The 16,594-nt window shown below is 29.4% G+C and overlaps 1 protein-coding gene across 1 annotated transcript in view; it reads left to right on the top strand.

The window, feature by feature from the left end:
* LOC107440440 (obscurin) overlaps positions 1 to 16,594 on the top strand; it is a 285,805-nt gene that overhangs the window by 13,361 nt on the left and 255,850 nt on the right. The window contains exon 2 of the mRNA XM_071185809.1: positions 4,839 to 4,915. Within this exon, the coding sequence (XP_071041910.1) occupies positions 4,879 to 4,915 (37 nt within the window). The 5' untranslated portion in view covers positions 4,839 to 4,878. The remainder of the gene's footprint in view (positions 1 to 4,838; positions 4,916 to 16,594) is intronic.

Raw genomic sequence — 16,594 nt, 5'->3', positions numbered from 1 at the left:
ATTTGCTTCCGTAATAAACAAAAATGAAATAACACTCGACATATTTCAAGCTCTTCAAAAATATGGACACTTGGACAAAACATGGACACTGATGTGGGCATGCATTTTGTCATGATTTGCCTCTCAGCCAGTATGATTTTTCTTGTTGTGTTTTTATTTTTTCTCTCTCTCGGCTTCAGTGGTTTTTCTAGTTCTGTTTACCACCACTATTTTTCGTTGGCAACTTTATGTTTTTTTAATTTCAAATCATTTTTGTTTCGTTACATTTACACCTGGCAAGTCTTGAAAATGGGGGCCTGTTTTTGAAGGGCTTGATACGTGTTGAACGTTATTCCATTTTTTTTTATTTCTGAAGCGGATAGTAAATCAGTTAATGTGGTTACTAATTATTAAGGTAGACAAAAAATTATGATTAAATGGAACATTATGGGGTTTTCAAAGCTTTCGTCGTTCAATTAATTGAATTTCTACGCTTTATAAATGATAATAATTATAGATTATAAAAAATAAACCGAAATACTCAAAATTCAGTTATGAAACTGAAAATTTACGTTATAAACCTGATTTGCTTTAGTTTTTTTACAGTTTTCATAAGAATTATTACACCACGGTTAACAAAAAATTATGATTAAATGGAACATTATGACGTTTTTAGAGCTTTCGTCGTTCAATTAATTGGATTTCTACGCTTTATAAATGATAATATAGATTATAAAAAATAAACCTAAATACTCGAATTCAGTTATGAAACTGAAAAATTACGTTATGAACCTGATTTGCTTTTATTTTTTTTACAATTTTCATTAGAATTATTACACAGCGGTTCTTTTGAAACTCATTTACCACATTGCAGGCATTAGGTATGTTTGATTCCTTTTACACTACCATGAAAATATGGAAACATTTCTATACTAATTTTATGTAAGCAATTTTAATTTGCCTTTAAATTCACTTTTAAAACACAACTTATGAATGTATCAAATTTAATCCCATTCAATACTTCAATATCAATTGTGCTTTTTATATTCATGAAAATTTCTGATTATTTTATAAATCATGACTCATATTAAATATCAATTCATGTTTAATTTATCAAGCAAATTTGCTTGATCTNCGCTTTGTAAATGATAATAATTATAGATTATAAAAAATAAACCGAAATACTCGAATTCAGTTATGAAACTGAAAACTTACGTTATGAACCTGATTTGCTTTAATTTTTTTTACAATTTTCATTAGAATTATTACACAACGGTTCTTTTGAAACTCATTTACCACATTACAGGCATTAGGTATGTTTGATTCCTTTTACACTACCATGAAAATATGGAAACATTTCTATACTAATTTTATGTAAGCAATTATAATTTGCCTTTAAAGGTTTTGAAAGATATTACAAGGCTAAGTTGTTAGCGTAATTTGAAAGGCCGAATTTGTTAGTTAGCATAATTTGAATCGATCAAAATATGAAGAGAAATTTAGTAAATTTTTTCCAGCAGTTTTTAGATTATTGCATATTATTTAAACATTTATTTAAAAATGCTTATTTAACTATAGTGGCATTGAAAAAGGAAAGCAGCTTTTCACATCCTACGCTCATCAGATAAATTTTGCATGGATAAAAAGCAGAGATGTCAACTTGCTCGGGACAGCGGATAAATATTTTCGAGTAGTGGTCTTTTAACACGTTGAATGCCAAGGGGATCACCGGTGACCGGCACTGAGTTTGTTCGTAGCGCCACGGTGTCACCGGTGACCGGCGAAGTCACGATTATTAGAAACACATAATTCGAGCAAATTTTTAACATTATTATCGTTACTAAAATGGTTTGAAGGAATAAATGCAATATAGAACACACAAAAATAGTTTTATTTCTATACACAGAGATGCCAACTTGCTCCGGACAGTGAATGAATATTTTCAAGTGGTAGTTTATTAATTGTGATTCTTGGTTTCAATTTAGTAGATTTTTATCCACCACTATTTCTAAACAATTCGAAACTTATATAATTCACCACTTTTAACAGATATATCATGCTAAACCTTTTAAAAAACTTGCAAAATCTGTCTAATATTTGCAAATTTAGTTTGTAGTTATTTATCATTTGGCCAGACGGGCAAGTCATGTAAAATTAGCGTAGCATTCAACGTGCTAATGTATGTTTTTAGTTTTAGTGAATTCGATTTATATGGTTTTTAAACTCATCTCTTTTTCTAATGATTCAAAGGCTTATGTCATATAACACTGTGTAACAATTAGGCCGTGTTGAGCCTCCACAGTGTTTTTTTATAGATAGTCCGTTTAGACCATTATGGAAATTAACCAGTGAACAAAAGAGCCATTTAAAAGAAAATCTAGGAAAATTAAGGAAGTGGTAGCAAATATATCTCCAAAAATTCTTTAATTTATGAGCACAATTGGTATGCCCTATTTACTCGACAACCACCACAAATTGAATTCTCAAATATATATGACAAATTTCTCCCTGTTACTTTTAAAAAAAGAATTTGGGTTCATGCGCAGAACTGGTTCACTTTTTAACACATTTACGGTGGGGTGATCTACCGGTGGGTCACGCTAGATTGTCTCATCTTGCATACCTGCCAACTCTTCCGGATTTTCCCGAAGATTTTATTTTCATATTTAAAGTGGTAGCAATACTCAGATTATTCCAATTAACTTCTTGAATTATAATGATAATTATAAATGAGTTTGACCATCACTACATATAAATAATTATAATAAATATAAGAAAGCATAATAATCCTTGCTCAAGCGAATTTCAACGGGATCGAAATATAAATATATTTTTGAGTCAGATTGTTTTTCGTTTATTGTTTACCACTCTGAAAATCTATTCTCGGAAAGAGTGAAAGTTGGCAGGTATGATCTTGACAGCGCAGCGGAGTAAATAAAAACTGGTAACAATAAATTTCATTTTTTAGTTTTTTTTCCGGGAATAATAAAAATCCAAAACTACCAATTGTTTTTAACGGATGCAATTTTTATATTGAATTGCTTCTTCGCCGTGATTAATTTCCTTACAGTGAATTGTTATTGTTGAGAATAGATTAACTCTTCCCGAATATAATCTAATATTGAAATAGTTCTTCTACCAGTATTTTCTCTTTTCCCGTACCAGTATTTTCCTTTTTCCCGGCGTGAACGTGTTAAATAGTCAATGCAGACTAATAAAAAACCGTGTGGAGGCTTTCTGATGTAGGAGGTGATGGTTGAGTCCTGTATAATGTTTGCAAAATTAACCTAAAATTTCGAAAATTTTTAGTTCGTAGTTCTCTACTGTCTTTTTTAAAATTATTTTGTTGAATCTGAAGTAGTTGGCATATCTAAAAAATACATCATTTCTAAAACCTTTAACACGTTCACGCCGGGGTGACCCATCGGTGGGTCACGCTGGATTGTCCATCGGGCGGCACATCGGTGTAAAAACTGGTAACAAATAAATTTCATATTTTAGTTTTTTTTCCGGGAATAATAAAAATCCATTATTAACCAATTGTTCTTAACGGATGCAATTTTTATATCGAATTGCTTCTTCGCCGTGATAAATTTCCTTACAGTGAATTGTTATTGTTGAGAATAGATTAATTCCTCCCGAATATTATCTAATATTGAAATAGTTCTTCTACCAGTATTTTCACTTTTCCCTGCGTGAACGTGTTAAGCAAACTGTTTAACAGTTTTGTCATGTAAAATTTTTCACAATATTTACTGTTAAAAGAAATATTGTTAACAAAGAGTTAGTGTAGAAATGTTTCCATGTCTATGTCCAAACCCTGTAATTTCAAGGTACAATTTTCAGGATGATGTTTCCTCTTTTAGTTGAGTTTTTAATATAAAATTGACTCATTCGCAGCTGATATGTTTGATGTTATAATTTAGTTTTATAACAATTGAAAGATTGATTTAGTTTTTAAACAGTTGATAAATATTTTCGTATCACACTCTTCTCTCCAAGTTGCAGTTTTTTTTATCATTAAAAACACAAAAACGTTTTAAAACTTTATACATAACAGGAGGCCACATAATTGTTGCAACAAATTTCTAGGAAAATTGCGCAGGAACTCAAGTCTGTAAATGTCGTCATACGCTTCTAGGGGCGCTTCCTCTTTTTACATGCAGCGTTTCAATAGCATTTCGTCAAAAAATGGACTTAAAATATCATTTAAAGAAACTGCAGCTTGGTGAGAGGAACCAAATGCAGATTTCAAACCAGCAGTACGAAAGTATATAATATCTTTTAAAAAATCTCATGTAACAGAAGAAAAAATGTCTTTCAGAGTTATTTTTGGAATAACTGAATAACAAAAGTAAAGAAGAACGATGCATGCATCTCCTTCTTTTAAGTGTTAATCACCTGGTGCTTTTAACCACAGATTCTTAGGATTTGTATAAATTCTTTTCAGTTGGTTCATTTCTTTTCTTCATGTAGTGGTTGGTTTCCTCTGATTCAGGTCTCTAAAAAGCATTTCGGAAATAAATTAACATAACCTTAAGAAAGTCGTGTAAATCTTCTAAATTTAAAGACTGGCGAATTGCTTATCAGTTTCCATGCGTCTGTTTAGTAAAATGTCGAGGTTCAGAGCCAAAACTTCCGCGGAAATGTCATTTATCAAGACCCAACTGTCCTTGCGAAAAAAAGAACTTTAAGATGGGGGAACTAGATATCGCGCTATGTTAAATTTGATTTTCATTCTTAGAAATTTATACGAGCAATACATCTCATTTAAGAAGGAAGACAAGTGTGATCTTTATGCTTAAAAATTTTTTTAAAAATATATTTACTGTTATTAAATGTCTGCATTTAACTTTTAGGGCCATTTAATACCGGGAATACTATATACTGCTTAGAAACATGTCTATTACATCTAAATCTATGTCTCTCAGCAAAGGTAAGCTTTTTTTTGTTAATAACTAATTTGATAATAATTATTTTGTTAATAATTAATTTTTTTAATAATTATTTTAATTAATTTTGTTAATAATTAATTTAATTAATTTTGTTAATAATTAATTTTTTGTTAATAATTAATTTTGTTAATTAATTTTTTGTCAATAATTAATTTTGCTAATAATTAATTTTTGTTAATAATTAGTTGAATTAAATTAATTTGATTCATAACTTTGTTTTTAAATTTTAATTAATTGGATATCGGGACTGTATCTGTGATGGACTGTATCTGTAGAGGCAAAAAAAATAGTTTTTATAAATATTAATAGTTAGTTAATAGTTTAGTAAGTTAATAGTTTATATAGACGATTGAATTAATAGTGTTTTAAATGTAATTCTAAAATAATAATGTTAATTGATGTTTATTTCAGGATAAAAATAATGAGCATAAAATATTAAAAATGATTAGTTTCTTTGTTTTAATAGAAAATCATAAATTCGCAATTTTGATAACAGTCAAGAAAATAAAAGATCACCTTCTTTGAAATGATTTTTTATTAATGGGAGATCAGAATACAAAGAATCTTAAAAATGTATTTTTATAATGTGTATTATTTTTATTATTTTCAAATAATGCATTTCAACATAAAAAAAAATATGTTTTCATCTCAATAAGAAGACGAGATAACCATTGACCCTTTGCACTTTGAGTACTTTAATATGCTGTTTTCACTAATATAAGCACTAAATCATTTAGAATACATAATGCAGGATTTTTATAAACTTTTTATAATTCTTAAAATAATATGGTTACTACTTATCAAGGTATAAAAGTGTTCAATCTTATAGTGATGGCTGTTGATATCGCCTTCCACGAGCCATCGGAGTGAAAAGGATTAAAAAAAAAATTTTAAATAACCTTTTTTTTTTAAATATTCGTAAATTTTTCAAAAAGTAATATTTTTAAATGGAAAATATAATTAAATGTAAAGAAAGATTAATTTCCGAAAAAAAAATACTGAAAAATATTCTGAAATATTTTGAAGAGGCTTATAAATTTCCAAATTATATGTACCACGCAAAAATGGCAATCAAGAATTCGCAATTTTAACTTTATTATTCAAATTGTTTTAAAACTAAAATAAAATTATGAAAAAAAATTGTATACCAGTAAATTATTTATTTTCTATTTAAAGGGATATTTTTTTTAAATTTGTGTCAAGTCTTCTATCATACTGTTTGCTGTGTCCGGAGCAGTTAGCATCTCTGAATATAGCTTTTTTCCATGAAACAAAAGCGCAATATGTCAAAATTGTCCTCTAAAACAGTGTTCCCTAACATTTTTACCACCGCGGACCTGCTAACGTTTGATAATTTTACCGCGGCCTGCTAGGGGGGGGGGGCGGNACTGGTGGGGGGCGTTGATTGTTTATATTTTAGATTATTTTGATTTATTAATTTTAATTGTATTTAAATTCAATGCCTTCAAAATAAAATACAGTTACACCAAAAAATAAATATAAAGTGATTTAACATTTTAATTTACTAGAACGTTAAATCAATGAGAACCATGAGCTTGCTTCTTTGCAATGAGACGGTTCCATCTGGAGGTAATCGGAGACAATGATACATTACAAGCATTAAAAAATTTATGTCACTACCTTCTGGGCCCCCTTTTTTTAACTAAATAAAATTTTAGCAGAACACAGATATTTTTAATTAGGGGTATAAACCTAGGAATTTAAATTCAGTTTCAATGAAATGGGCTGCCCGGGACCATTTAATCCACGAACCGGTACGGGCCTCGGACCGTGAGTTGGGGAACACTACTCTAAAAGAAAAGACAATGTTCTAAAATGTGTTTTTTTACATTAAAAAAAATTTTTTTTTGGCCGGTTTTTCCCAAAAAATCTGTGCGTTAAGGGGTTAATTTTTATAATGACAGCCAAATGTATACATGTTATGTCATATTGGGATTTATAAATTTATTCTAGGAAAATTTCAACCTCTGGTACAAACGAATAGGTAAAGCGCAGTGCAAAAATGAATGAGATCATAAAAACTTTTTACGCTTTTGAGCATTTTAATGTACGCTCTCTGTTTGTAAATTTGATTAAAAGTTATTTTTCACATCATTATATGTAACTGAGTCAAAAACACGTAAGAAACGTCATTTTGTTTCAGCTTTTTCGTGGTGAGGCTTTAAAAATGTTGAAAAAATTACCAACAATTCCGAACGCTTTAGTTTTTAATTGTCTAATAATATTTTAAATATTTTGCAAAAGGCGTATTAGTTGACTGGACAGTAAGTAAATAAAAAGCGGTTTATGTATTTGAATTATGTAGAAATAGTAGGACTTTTTCTGAAGCATTTCTCTTTTCAGAAGATAAAACAAATTGTTAAATATAAACTAAAAATTAACCCTTTCGCGCCGACTGTCTCAAATACGCGCCAGCAAAAAACGTATCAACCAGGGTAAAAAGATAAAACTGGTAATCAAAGTAATTCATTTATTTGTGGGTGGAGTTATAATTGTTTGATTTATTTAATTCACCATTACTTTGTTCAAAATAAAACTATTTAGTTACACTTTGAATTAACATTGATTATATATATGATTAAACTAACAATAATTCAAGTAAAAGCAAAGTAAGTCTGTCAAATTAGAAACGACTACATTTAAGTTACCGTTTTTTATTTAATTACGTCCTGATCCTGATTTTGTACGAATGCTTTTTCTGAATCACCCGTCTTCAAGGGGTTAATCCAAAGTTCTCAAATAAATGTTTTCTTTATTATAACACATATTTGGTCTCACAAACTTAGTTTCCTATTCTATTAAAATAAAATTTCGACACAAAAAGCTTTTTTGCTTACCTTCAAAAATCTTTACAATTTTATTTTTTTTCAAATGATTGTTTTATGATTATTATTATTTTAATTTCTAATTACCATAAAAACTTGTTAGATTGTTTTGCCAAAAATACTATTATTAATATACTATTACTTTACTATAAGTGCTAAAATTTAATTGTAAATTTCAATTAATTATTAAGTAACAGTGATGCGAACTTGCACCAAACAGCGTATAAATATTTTCGAGTGGTAGTCTTTTAATGCATGATTATTGTTTTAATAAATTCGATTTATAGGATCTTTACTCAACTCTACTTTAATATAATTCAAAGAGTTATGTGATACACCATGTTGTTACACTTAGGCCCATTGGAAGCAAGGGAGGGTACAGAGGTTAGCGCACTTAATTTGTAATTATTTGTATATATTGTAAGTAGTTTTTCTTTTCTTTTTTATACATATTTCAGATCTCTTATTGCTTATTTTCTCGTGCTATCATACTATATCCTAAATTTTGAAATTTACGAATTAAACTTTAATCTAACTTAGACCTCGCTATCTATCCTCCTCCCCTCATTATTTTATAAACTTAGATGAAGGAGTATAATAATTCTCTGGGTTAGGAGCTCCGTTCGCCCTGTACTAGTCAGTACATTTAGGCCGCGATACTGGGAATCGAGATGCTTGTTGATTTTCCTCACTTTTCGTTTATATTTATATATGTAAATATTGTATATAGTTATTCCCCTATTCCTGATTATTTACTCCGTATTCTACGTTTAAATCGGCAAACTTAGGCCGTGTAAAGCCTCCTAAAAATTGGCAAAACTAATGAAAAATCTGCAAATTTTAGTTTTTAGTTCTGTACCGTTTTTTAAATTATTTTGTCGTATCCGGTCGAATTTTGTCGAATCAGAATGAATTATTTTTTTAATTATTGTAAAAGTAAAATTAACTTATTAGTTGTTTAATAATTGTAAAACGATAATTAAAGATTTTGATCATAAAAATATGGTACAATCAATACTATTATGGTATTTCATCATAGAAATTAACAAAACCATTAATTTCAAGCCAGCAGTTCTGGAAAACAATATCAAAAATCTTTTAGAAAAATAATAATAGATGATACGTAGATATAACTACCAATGAAAAAGAGAATGAAAGAATAATTTACAGGGAAATATCGATACAATTTTAATTAATTTCACGAGGATGATGGAAAAAGATATCTGGATCTTTGTCCATTAATGATCATATCATGTAACTTTTTCTATCCAGTGAGAATGCGAGAGATGGTAAGATGACATTTATCTTTTAATGATATACTGGGAAATGCGCACTAAAAACTTGAAAATCAGTTTTAACTGTGTTAAACAGTTTGAAATGATTCTTAAAAATATTTCAAACTAGAAAAATAAGCCCGAGGTAGCCTGGTTGGCAGGGCATTGGGACCATGTCCAAGAAGTCATGAGTTCGATCCACCAGGCCTAAGACCCCCTTTTTTAGTTAATGATGACTGGTGCACGTAAAATCTATCGAGTTACAAAGTCCTCCAAATTCCCATAATAAATCAAAACCTCCTTGGCACTTAATTGGAGATTGATAATTCTCTAGTTTAGGATAAAATTACTATCTGTGGAAAATGAATGGGTCCGTCTTTTAAAACGGGCTGTGATGTGTGTGTGTGTGTGTGGCTAAAATCGTATTCATGGCCATAGGTGGCACCACTGAAGAACAGGAAACGCAAGCTCTGCCATAAATTACCTAGGTTTCACAAAGCAGCCTAAGAAACAACAACAAGAAAAAAATTTATATACACGTTTTATTCTTTCTTTTATTTGTTCTTAATAACCGATGTTGCGTTGAGTTCTTGACTGTTGTGATGTGATTGCTGCACCAAATGCAATAAGATAAAAAGTATGTGATAGCAACAATTTGGTTAAAATCTAGTGAACTTTTTATTCTGTTTACTTATAGAGTAGGTAGTCTCGAAACTAATAAGTTAAGTAACTGACTAATTATAGCTCGTTCACTAAGAGTTGGCACTTAGCTCCACCTCCTCGGACGCTGAGTTCATTTCAGAACTGGAGTAAGAGGAGAAACATCTCTGCTCTTGAAATTGAGACAACCCTCAATGCGTGCCAAACGCAAACAGAGAATTCTATTATAGCTTTCGTCACTCTAGCTAATTAAATATATTTTAAATTTAAAAATTGCTGTCTTCCCTGCAAAATATCTCAAAAAGGACAAACTATTCACTCAAAAGAGAGAAATGTCATCAAATTTATGAAATATTTAATGTTAAAAAAATGCACATAAAGATTGCGAAATAAATATTTTTGCAATACGATCCCCGAATAGCAATCTTGTTCAGGATTGTTCACATCCTTCTCCCAAAAATAGCGAAATAGTATCGTCGGATATCACGTGATGTAGGCGGATCCAAGTGCCAACTCCTAGTGAACGAACTATACATTCCAGAGCAAAACCAAAAATAAATAAAGATAAGGTTCAGTTGGTTTTTATCAAGTTTCTGATTTAAATTATTGGGTTAATTGGAAAATAATTTCGTGTTTTTTTTTATTATTTATTTATGGAAATAAAAGGTGATTTCCTCATAATGAATAAATATTTTACTGAATCATATATTGTCCATTCTGACCAATTAACTTTTGTCATCTTTCTGGCAGAAGCATTATTCCACAAACATAAAATATTTGTTCTTTGTTGCAAAAAACTGATCCAATTGATTTTTAATCTCTTTATTTGAAGAAATGGTTTTATGTCTAAAAAGTTTTGCAGAGACCATCCGTCACCGGTTTACATCAATCAATGCCTTTATTGTGTCCTCATTAGCTTAACTGGAGTAGTGCATCGTTCGCGCATCTTAATCAAAGTTTTGCAGGATTGCAAACCAGTTTTGACATTGGCGTACTGGCAATATATGTCCTCCGTACACATCGGATATTTTTTTTTTTTTTGCTTGAATAACATTTTTATTTTTTCGATCGCAAAAAAGTAAAATAATCCGAAAATTCCGTTTTTCTTTTTCCGTATTTGCACCAACCAAAAATTACTGCTTAGAATCAATCGAACTTTTTAACAAGCAGGACTTCTTATATCAATATCAGCTGTTCAACTATATAATGATTATGCGTCTTAAGTATGCAGTTGGTTGTGTAAAAGTATAATAATGTCCTCTGTTGGGAAAAAATGAAATTACTTTTTGAACAACTCCAATGCGTCCAATTAACTACTAAATTTGAAAACTTCACTTTTTTATCATTTTAAAATCGTTTATTGTAAGCGTTTAGTGTGAAATGGCAGACAAAGGGGTAAATGTCACGTTCAATGAATAAAAAAAAAAGAGACCCATCTTTAAATGATGACGTTGACAGCTAACAGGTTCCACAGAAAGTTTTAAATCCCATTTAAACGTTTATTGTTCTTAGTATGTGATTTAAACTGTAACGTATTGTTTGGTTTCAAGAAATTAAAATACTTTTTTAAAAATAGTCTGTTGGCAGCTGCTCTGCTATTGTTCTAATATGGCAATTGTTCCACTATTTCATAGTACGATGCTTGTAATGCAGGGTGACTCATGTCATAGCGAAATGTTCAGTGACTTTAAAAATTCCAATATATTGAATTGAGTGATATTTATTAAATTGAGTGATATTTATTAAACTCAGTAGTATTAATGGAATTAAGTAACATCTGTTAAGTTGTGTAATATTATTTAATTGAGTAATATTTTCTTAATTGTACATTTTTTAAATTATGTAATAACAATTAAATAGTACAAAATATTTATTAAATTATTTGAAAAGTATTTATAAATAGGTGTAATATTTGACAAATAGAACTACATATTTATTAATTTGAATAATATTCATTAAAGCTTACAAAAATTGTGTCATAATTGTAAAACGGTAATTTTTGATAAATTGTGTAATATTTTAAAAATTCAAACAATAAAACCACATTTCAACAAAACAATATCAACAGAACACTGATGACTTTAATTTAAATTCTTTAATTGCAAAGGGTTTCAATGCATTTTAATTCTTCCATGTAAAAAGTTTAGTGTTTATTACATTTTCAAATTAAGCAATTTTTGATTATTGCTTATAAATTACTTAAAACGTATCTAATTAAATAATTATTTAAACCAAATAAGGACTATCATTTATATATTTGCTTTAAAAAGTCTGTTTGTGCTTCGTTCGATATTACTATACAGATTAATGTTCCAACTATAAACATACTAATTTTTGCCTTTTAAAATGTATAGTTTTTTTTACAATAAACACTTTTATTTTAATTATTAAAAGCTAAATATTAAACTAATGATTTTCAATTTCCGTAATATAATAAGAATAGTAAATAATAGGAAAAAAATTATTGACAGTTCAACTTTTACGGAATTTTTCGATTTTCAGAAGAGGTTTTAATATTGTAGTAAATTAAAATGAAAGGTATTTCGTCTAAATTTCCCTTAAAAATATCTTTCTTTTTTCGTACGCTACCACAGGACATAATATTTCCTTGAAGTTCTCATGTGTAGGAGGTTATGTCTGCTGGTTGGACAAAAATATGGATACACTTATTCTATTATTTTAGCAGCATGTGTTTTGGAAGATTTTTCATGACAAAACTGTTAGCGCAATTTGAAAGATCATGCTAGTAGGTTTTAAAAATAGTGTTCTCTTTACCTATGCAAAATTTGCATTGATCAAAATGAGCGTAGAAAGTTAAAAGCTTCTTTTCTTTTTCAGTACCACTATAATTAAGCAAGCATTTTTATATCCAAAGCTGTAAAATGATATTAAAGTAGCTGGTGAACCGGGGTTCGATCCCAGCGTTGGCTGGTCGATACGAATTCAGCATCCGGCTTGCACCAACCACAGTGCTGACGTGAAATATCCTCAGTGGTAGACGGATCATGGGTTAGAGTCCCCTTGCCGTCAGGCTAACCGTGGGAGGTTCTCGCGGTCTTCCACTCCATGTAACGCGAATGCGGGTTAGTTCCATCAAAAAGTCCCCCACGAAGGCAAATTTCTCCCACTACTTGATCCAGGAGCTCCCTTGTCTTCTGGATTGGGTTCAAAATTACAACGTTACGGAGTTGAACATTAGTCGTAAACCGAAAAAATTGCGTCGGCTGTTCAACGACGGTTATAAAAAAAATTGCTGGTATTAAAGTTAAAAAGTAGTTATTGAGCTCCTCATTTTCTGATTCGGACTTTGCATGGGTAAAAATGACACCAATTCTAAATGCTTCAAGCATAATCTTTCAATTTGTGCCAACAGTTTTGCCAAGTAAAATCTTCCAAAAACATTTGGCGCTAAAACAAAAATTGTTTGCATAGAGTAAATATAGAAATGTTTCCATAATTTTGTCCAACCGCTGTATTTCAAAGTCAGTTTTAAAACATCAGAGATGTGTACTTGTAAATAAAAATTCATACAATTATACAAATACTATTCTGTCGTGTATATGTATACAAAATACGAATGTCTTATAAATCCGAGATCTATTTCAAGAATGAAATAATATAGTTACCAATCCTTATCGTTTGTAAAAAAATGAAACACAGTGGGAAAGTTGGCATTAACGACTTAAGAAACTTTGCGGGAACATTCTGTTACAGGAGTAGATGCTCCGATAAACTATTTTTTTATTATTTATTTTTAGAAACAGATTAACTACTCGAAATCATTAACTAAAATAAAAATTGCAAGAAATAGGTAAAGTTGGCACTCAAAATTGGCTTTCTTTTGAATTTATAAATAGAACCTAAGTGAGGAAATCTGAATTTGTTGATTAGAATGTATATATTCTAGGGTTCTAGTATAGAGTAAAATTTTTAGCTAGTGAGTAATTTATAATTTAGTTTAATAATTTATAATTTAGTTTAATTTATAATTTAGTTATTCAGTACAATTATAAATTTTCATTTTTACAAACTTTTGTTTTAAACTTAAATGTTTATTTCGGTAGCATAGATTTCGTAATATTTAAGTTAAAATTTTAAAAATCTTGAGGTTAAAGTTTTATAGAAACTTAAGTTTTTCAATCGAGGCTCATTTTTGGTACAGAAAAGGCAATGATGGTAACAAAATTGAGACAAACCATAATTATTATTACAATTGTAACCATCATGATGTGTTATTTTTGTATATTTGCTAAACTAAATGAAAACCCTGTAATGCGACCCGAAATTGTCGTTTCCGATTTTGATGGTGATCGACTCGGTGGGGCTCTTAACTGATTATGGTGCTGACATAAAATATTTAAAGTATTAAATGGTGGTCATATCTCTAGAGTGGTCGTAAGAAACGAAAGTTTGAAATTTTTTTACGGCATTCTCTAAAATGGGGTCATTTGCTATAAAGCTAATATTCTGAAAGTTTCAGCTCCAAAAATACGTAACATATAAAATTTTAACATGTAAAATGTAATTGTAATATGTAAATGCAAAATTGGCAAGTGTATGTAAACTAATGTAAAATCAAAGTTTGAAAAAAAAAGAAAAAACACTTTTTTTCTCAAGAAATGGGCAATCCCGTTGTGAAATCCGAACGGATGGTTGTAATAACACAAATCTGTATTTTTTCTTCGGTAGATAATACTTTCAGCTTAAACATTCATCAATGAAATGCTTTTGTAAAATGAACAGATCGCAGGATAAAATGTGTTTTTCTCTACACTTGCCGAAAAAATTAACTTTTAAGGAAAAATATAATTTACTTGAAATTGGTAACTGTTGTAGAATGATTATATAAAACCATAAATAATGATTTTTTTTATATTAACATTACTACATTAATATTATTTTACATTTATATTTTTATATTAACATTATGATCATTAATTGTCAAATTGACACAAAATAACATATTTATAAATAACAAGGACTTTATAACAGATAAGTGAATCATAGACCTAAAGCATGGATCTGTAATAAAAATAACAAATTGGGGAGAGCCGGCTAGTGTGAGCATTTTTTTATGCATTTGTCAAGAAAACTATATTAAATTTTATTTTTAACTTATAGGTATTTTTATAATAATAAAATGGGCATTTACTTGCATTCTGGTTCATATCTGGAATTACAAAGTTGTTTAGTTTTACTATAAATTTTTTTAAAAAAAAGCTGCTGCTTAATTTATAAAGCAGCAATTTTTTTGCCAGTTAGAAAGGTACATCTAAAGCCAAATGAACTTTATTTCAATCTAAGTCTCATGGAAGAATAGATATTGACATATTTTAATTAAAATATGTTTTTATCATACAGCATTGCATAGAGCAAGTTAAATGGAATCAGTGATGGCATGTCCACACTGGCCCTCTCACCTTATTACATTATTCTTCTACAGTTCTATTTATTATTCTAAAGTAGCCCCACAAGCAAATATGTTTGTTTCTACCAAAAGCTGAATAATATAAACAATACAATGCAAAAGTTAATGCCAAATTAGATGAAAAAAGAGTATCATTTATAATAAGTTATCACCTTTTGTTGAAATTCTGAAAATAAACTATGTAGATAAAAGAATAAAGAGAAATTTTGTAAGTTACTTTTGCACCTTAAAAACCCTCTTTTACAAATTTCTTCTAAAAATTCGCAGTGTGATTATAAAATTGTACATGAAAGAATACAGTGTGCAAAAAAAAGGACCACCCATAATAACTTTTGATCATTAGATCGGATCTTCACCTTTTAGGACTCAATCTTAAAGATTTTATAGGATGATCTCAAATATGCTAATTAATTAATTAAAGCAGACGATATTTAAATTACACAATCTGACACGAAAACGTACTTTCAATAAAGATGCGATCTTTTCGACGAATTTAAATTTTTGATCCCCAAAATATACAGACTAGCCGCAATCTGGGAGATATGGTCCTCATAGTTTGGTCAGGAGAGCGACCCAACGTTTGGATCCCTTAATTTTAATTTTACTTTTTGCGTATTTCATCATATCTCGAGAATTTTTCAAGCTAATTTAAACATTCTTGCACACAATTATAAAATTCGTTTATTCAAAGATAATTCCATACAAATAATAAATTTTGTAATAAAAAGTTGGCAGTCTTGCATCGTACAATATCATGTAATTTTGTTTTGTGCTTAGCAATGTCATGTATCTCTGTGATTAAAATTATTTTAAATTAAATCTATAAATCCCAGAATGAAATATACAATTTGAAATAACTTAAAAAAATTAAATAAGAAATAATTCGGAATCTTTGATAGAATCGGCAGCCTTTTAAACCTGACTAAAATCTACAAATAATACTGATTAATATTATCATTATTTTCTTTCATTATCGATTACTTTAGATGTACTATGTTAAAATAAATCATGATAAATACACTGGTTATCATAAATTAAGGAAAATTCACAAAAATCGCGATAACTCAAGAAATTACACATGGAATTTTATGAAACTTACCCACAATATACAACACATAGTAAGGTATTAAACAACATAAAAAGAAATTATCAGACATTAATAGTAGTATAGAAATTAGCACATGTATAAAATAAACAAATTGGAAGTATCGGTTTGCAATAGAAAAAGTACCTTTAATATGGAATATGATTGCCTCTAGAAGCAATACAGCACAAACAGCGATGTGTGATGCTTTCAATTATGCGGTCTATCAGTTCAATAGGAAGTGAGAGCCATTGCTCTTGTAAAGCAGTTGCAAGCGTGGCAAGGGTCTGAGGGGGCGGATTGATGGCAGATACACGCCTCCCTAGAGCATCCCAAACGTGCTCGATAGGATTCAAGTCCGGGGATCG

The sequence above is a fragment of the Parasteatoda tepidariorum genome, chromosome 9, assembly GCF_043381705.1.
Source record: "Parasteatoda tepidariorum isolate YZ-2023 chromosome 9, CAS_Ptep_4.0, whole genome shotgun sequence".
In the NCBI taxonomy this organism is placed as follows: domain Eukaryota; kingdom Metazoa; phylum Arthropoda; class Arachnida; order Araneae; family Theridiidae; genus Parasteatoda; species Parasteatoda tepidariorum.
Note: the sequence above shows the minus strand (reverse complement) of the source record. Positions and strands in the feature narration are given on the sequence as shown.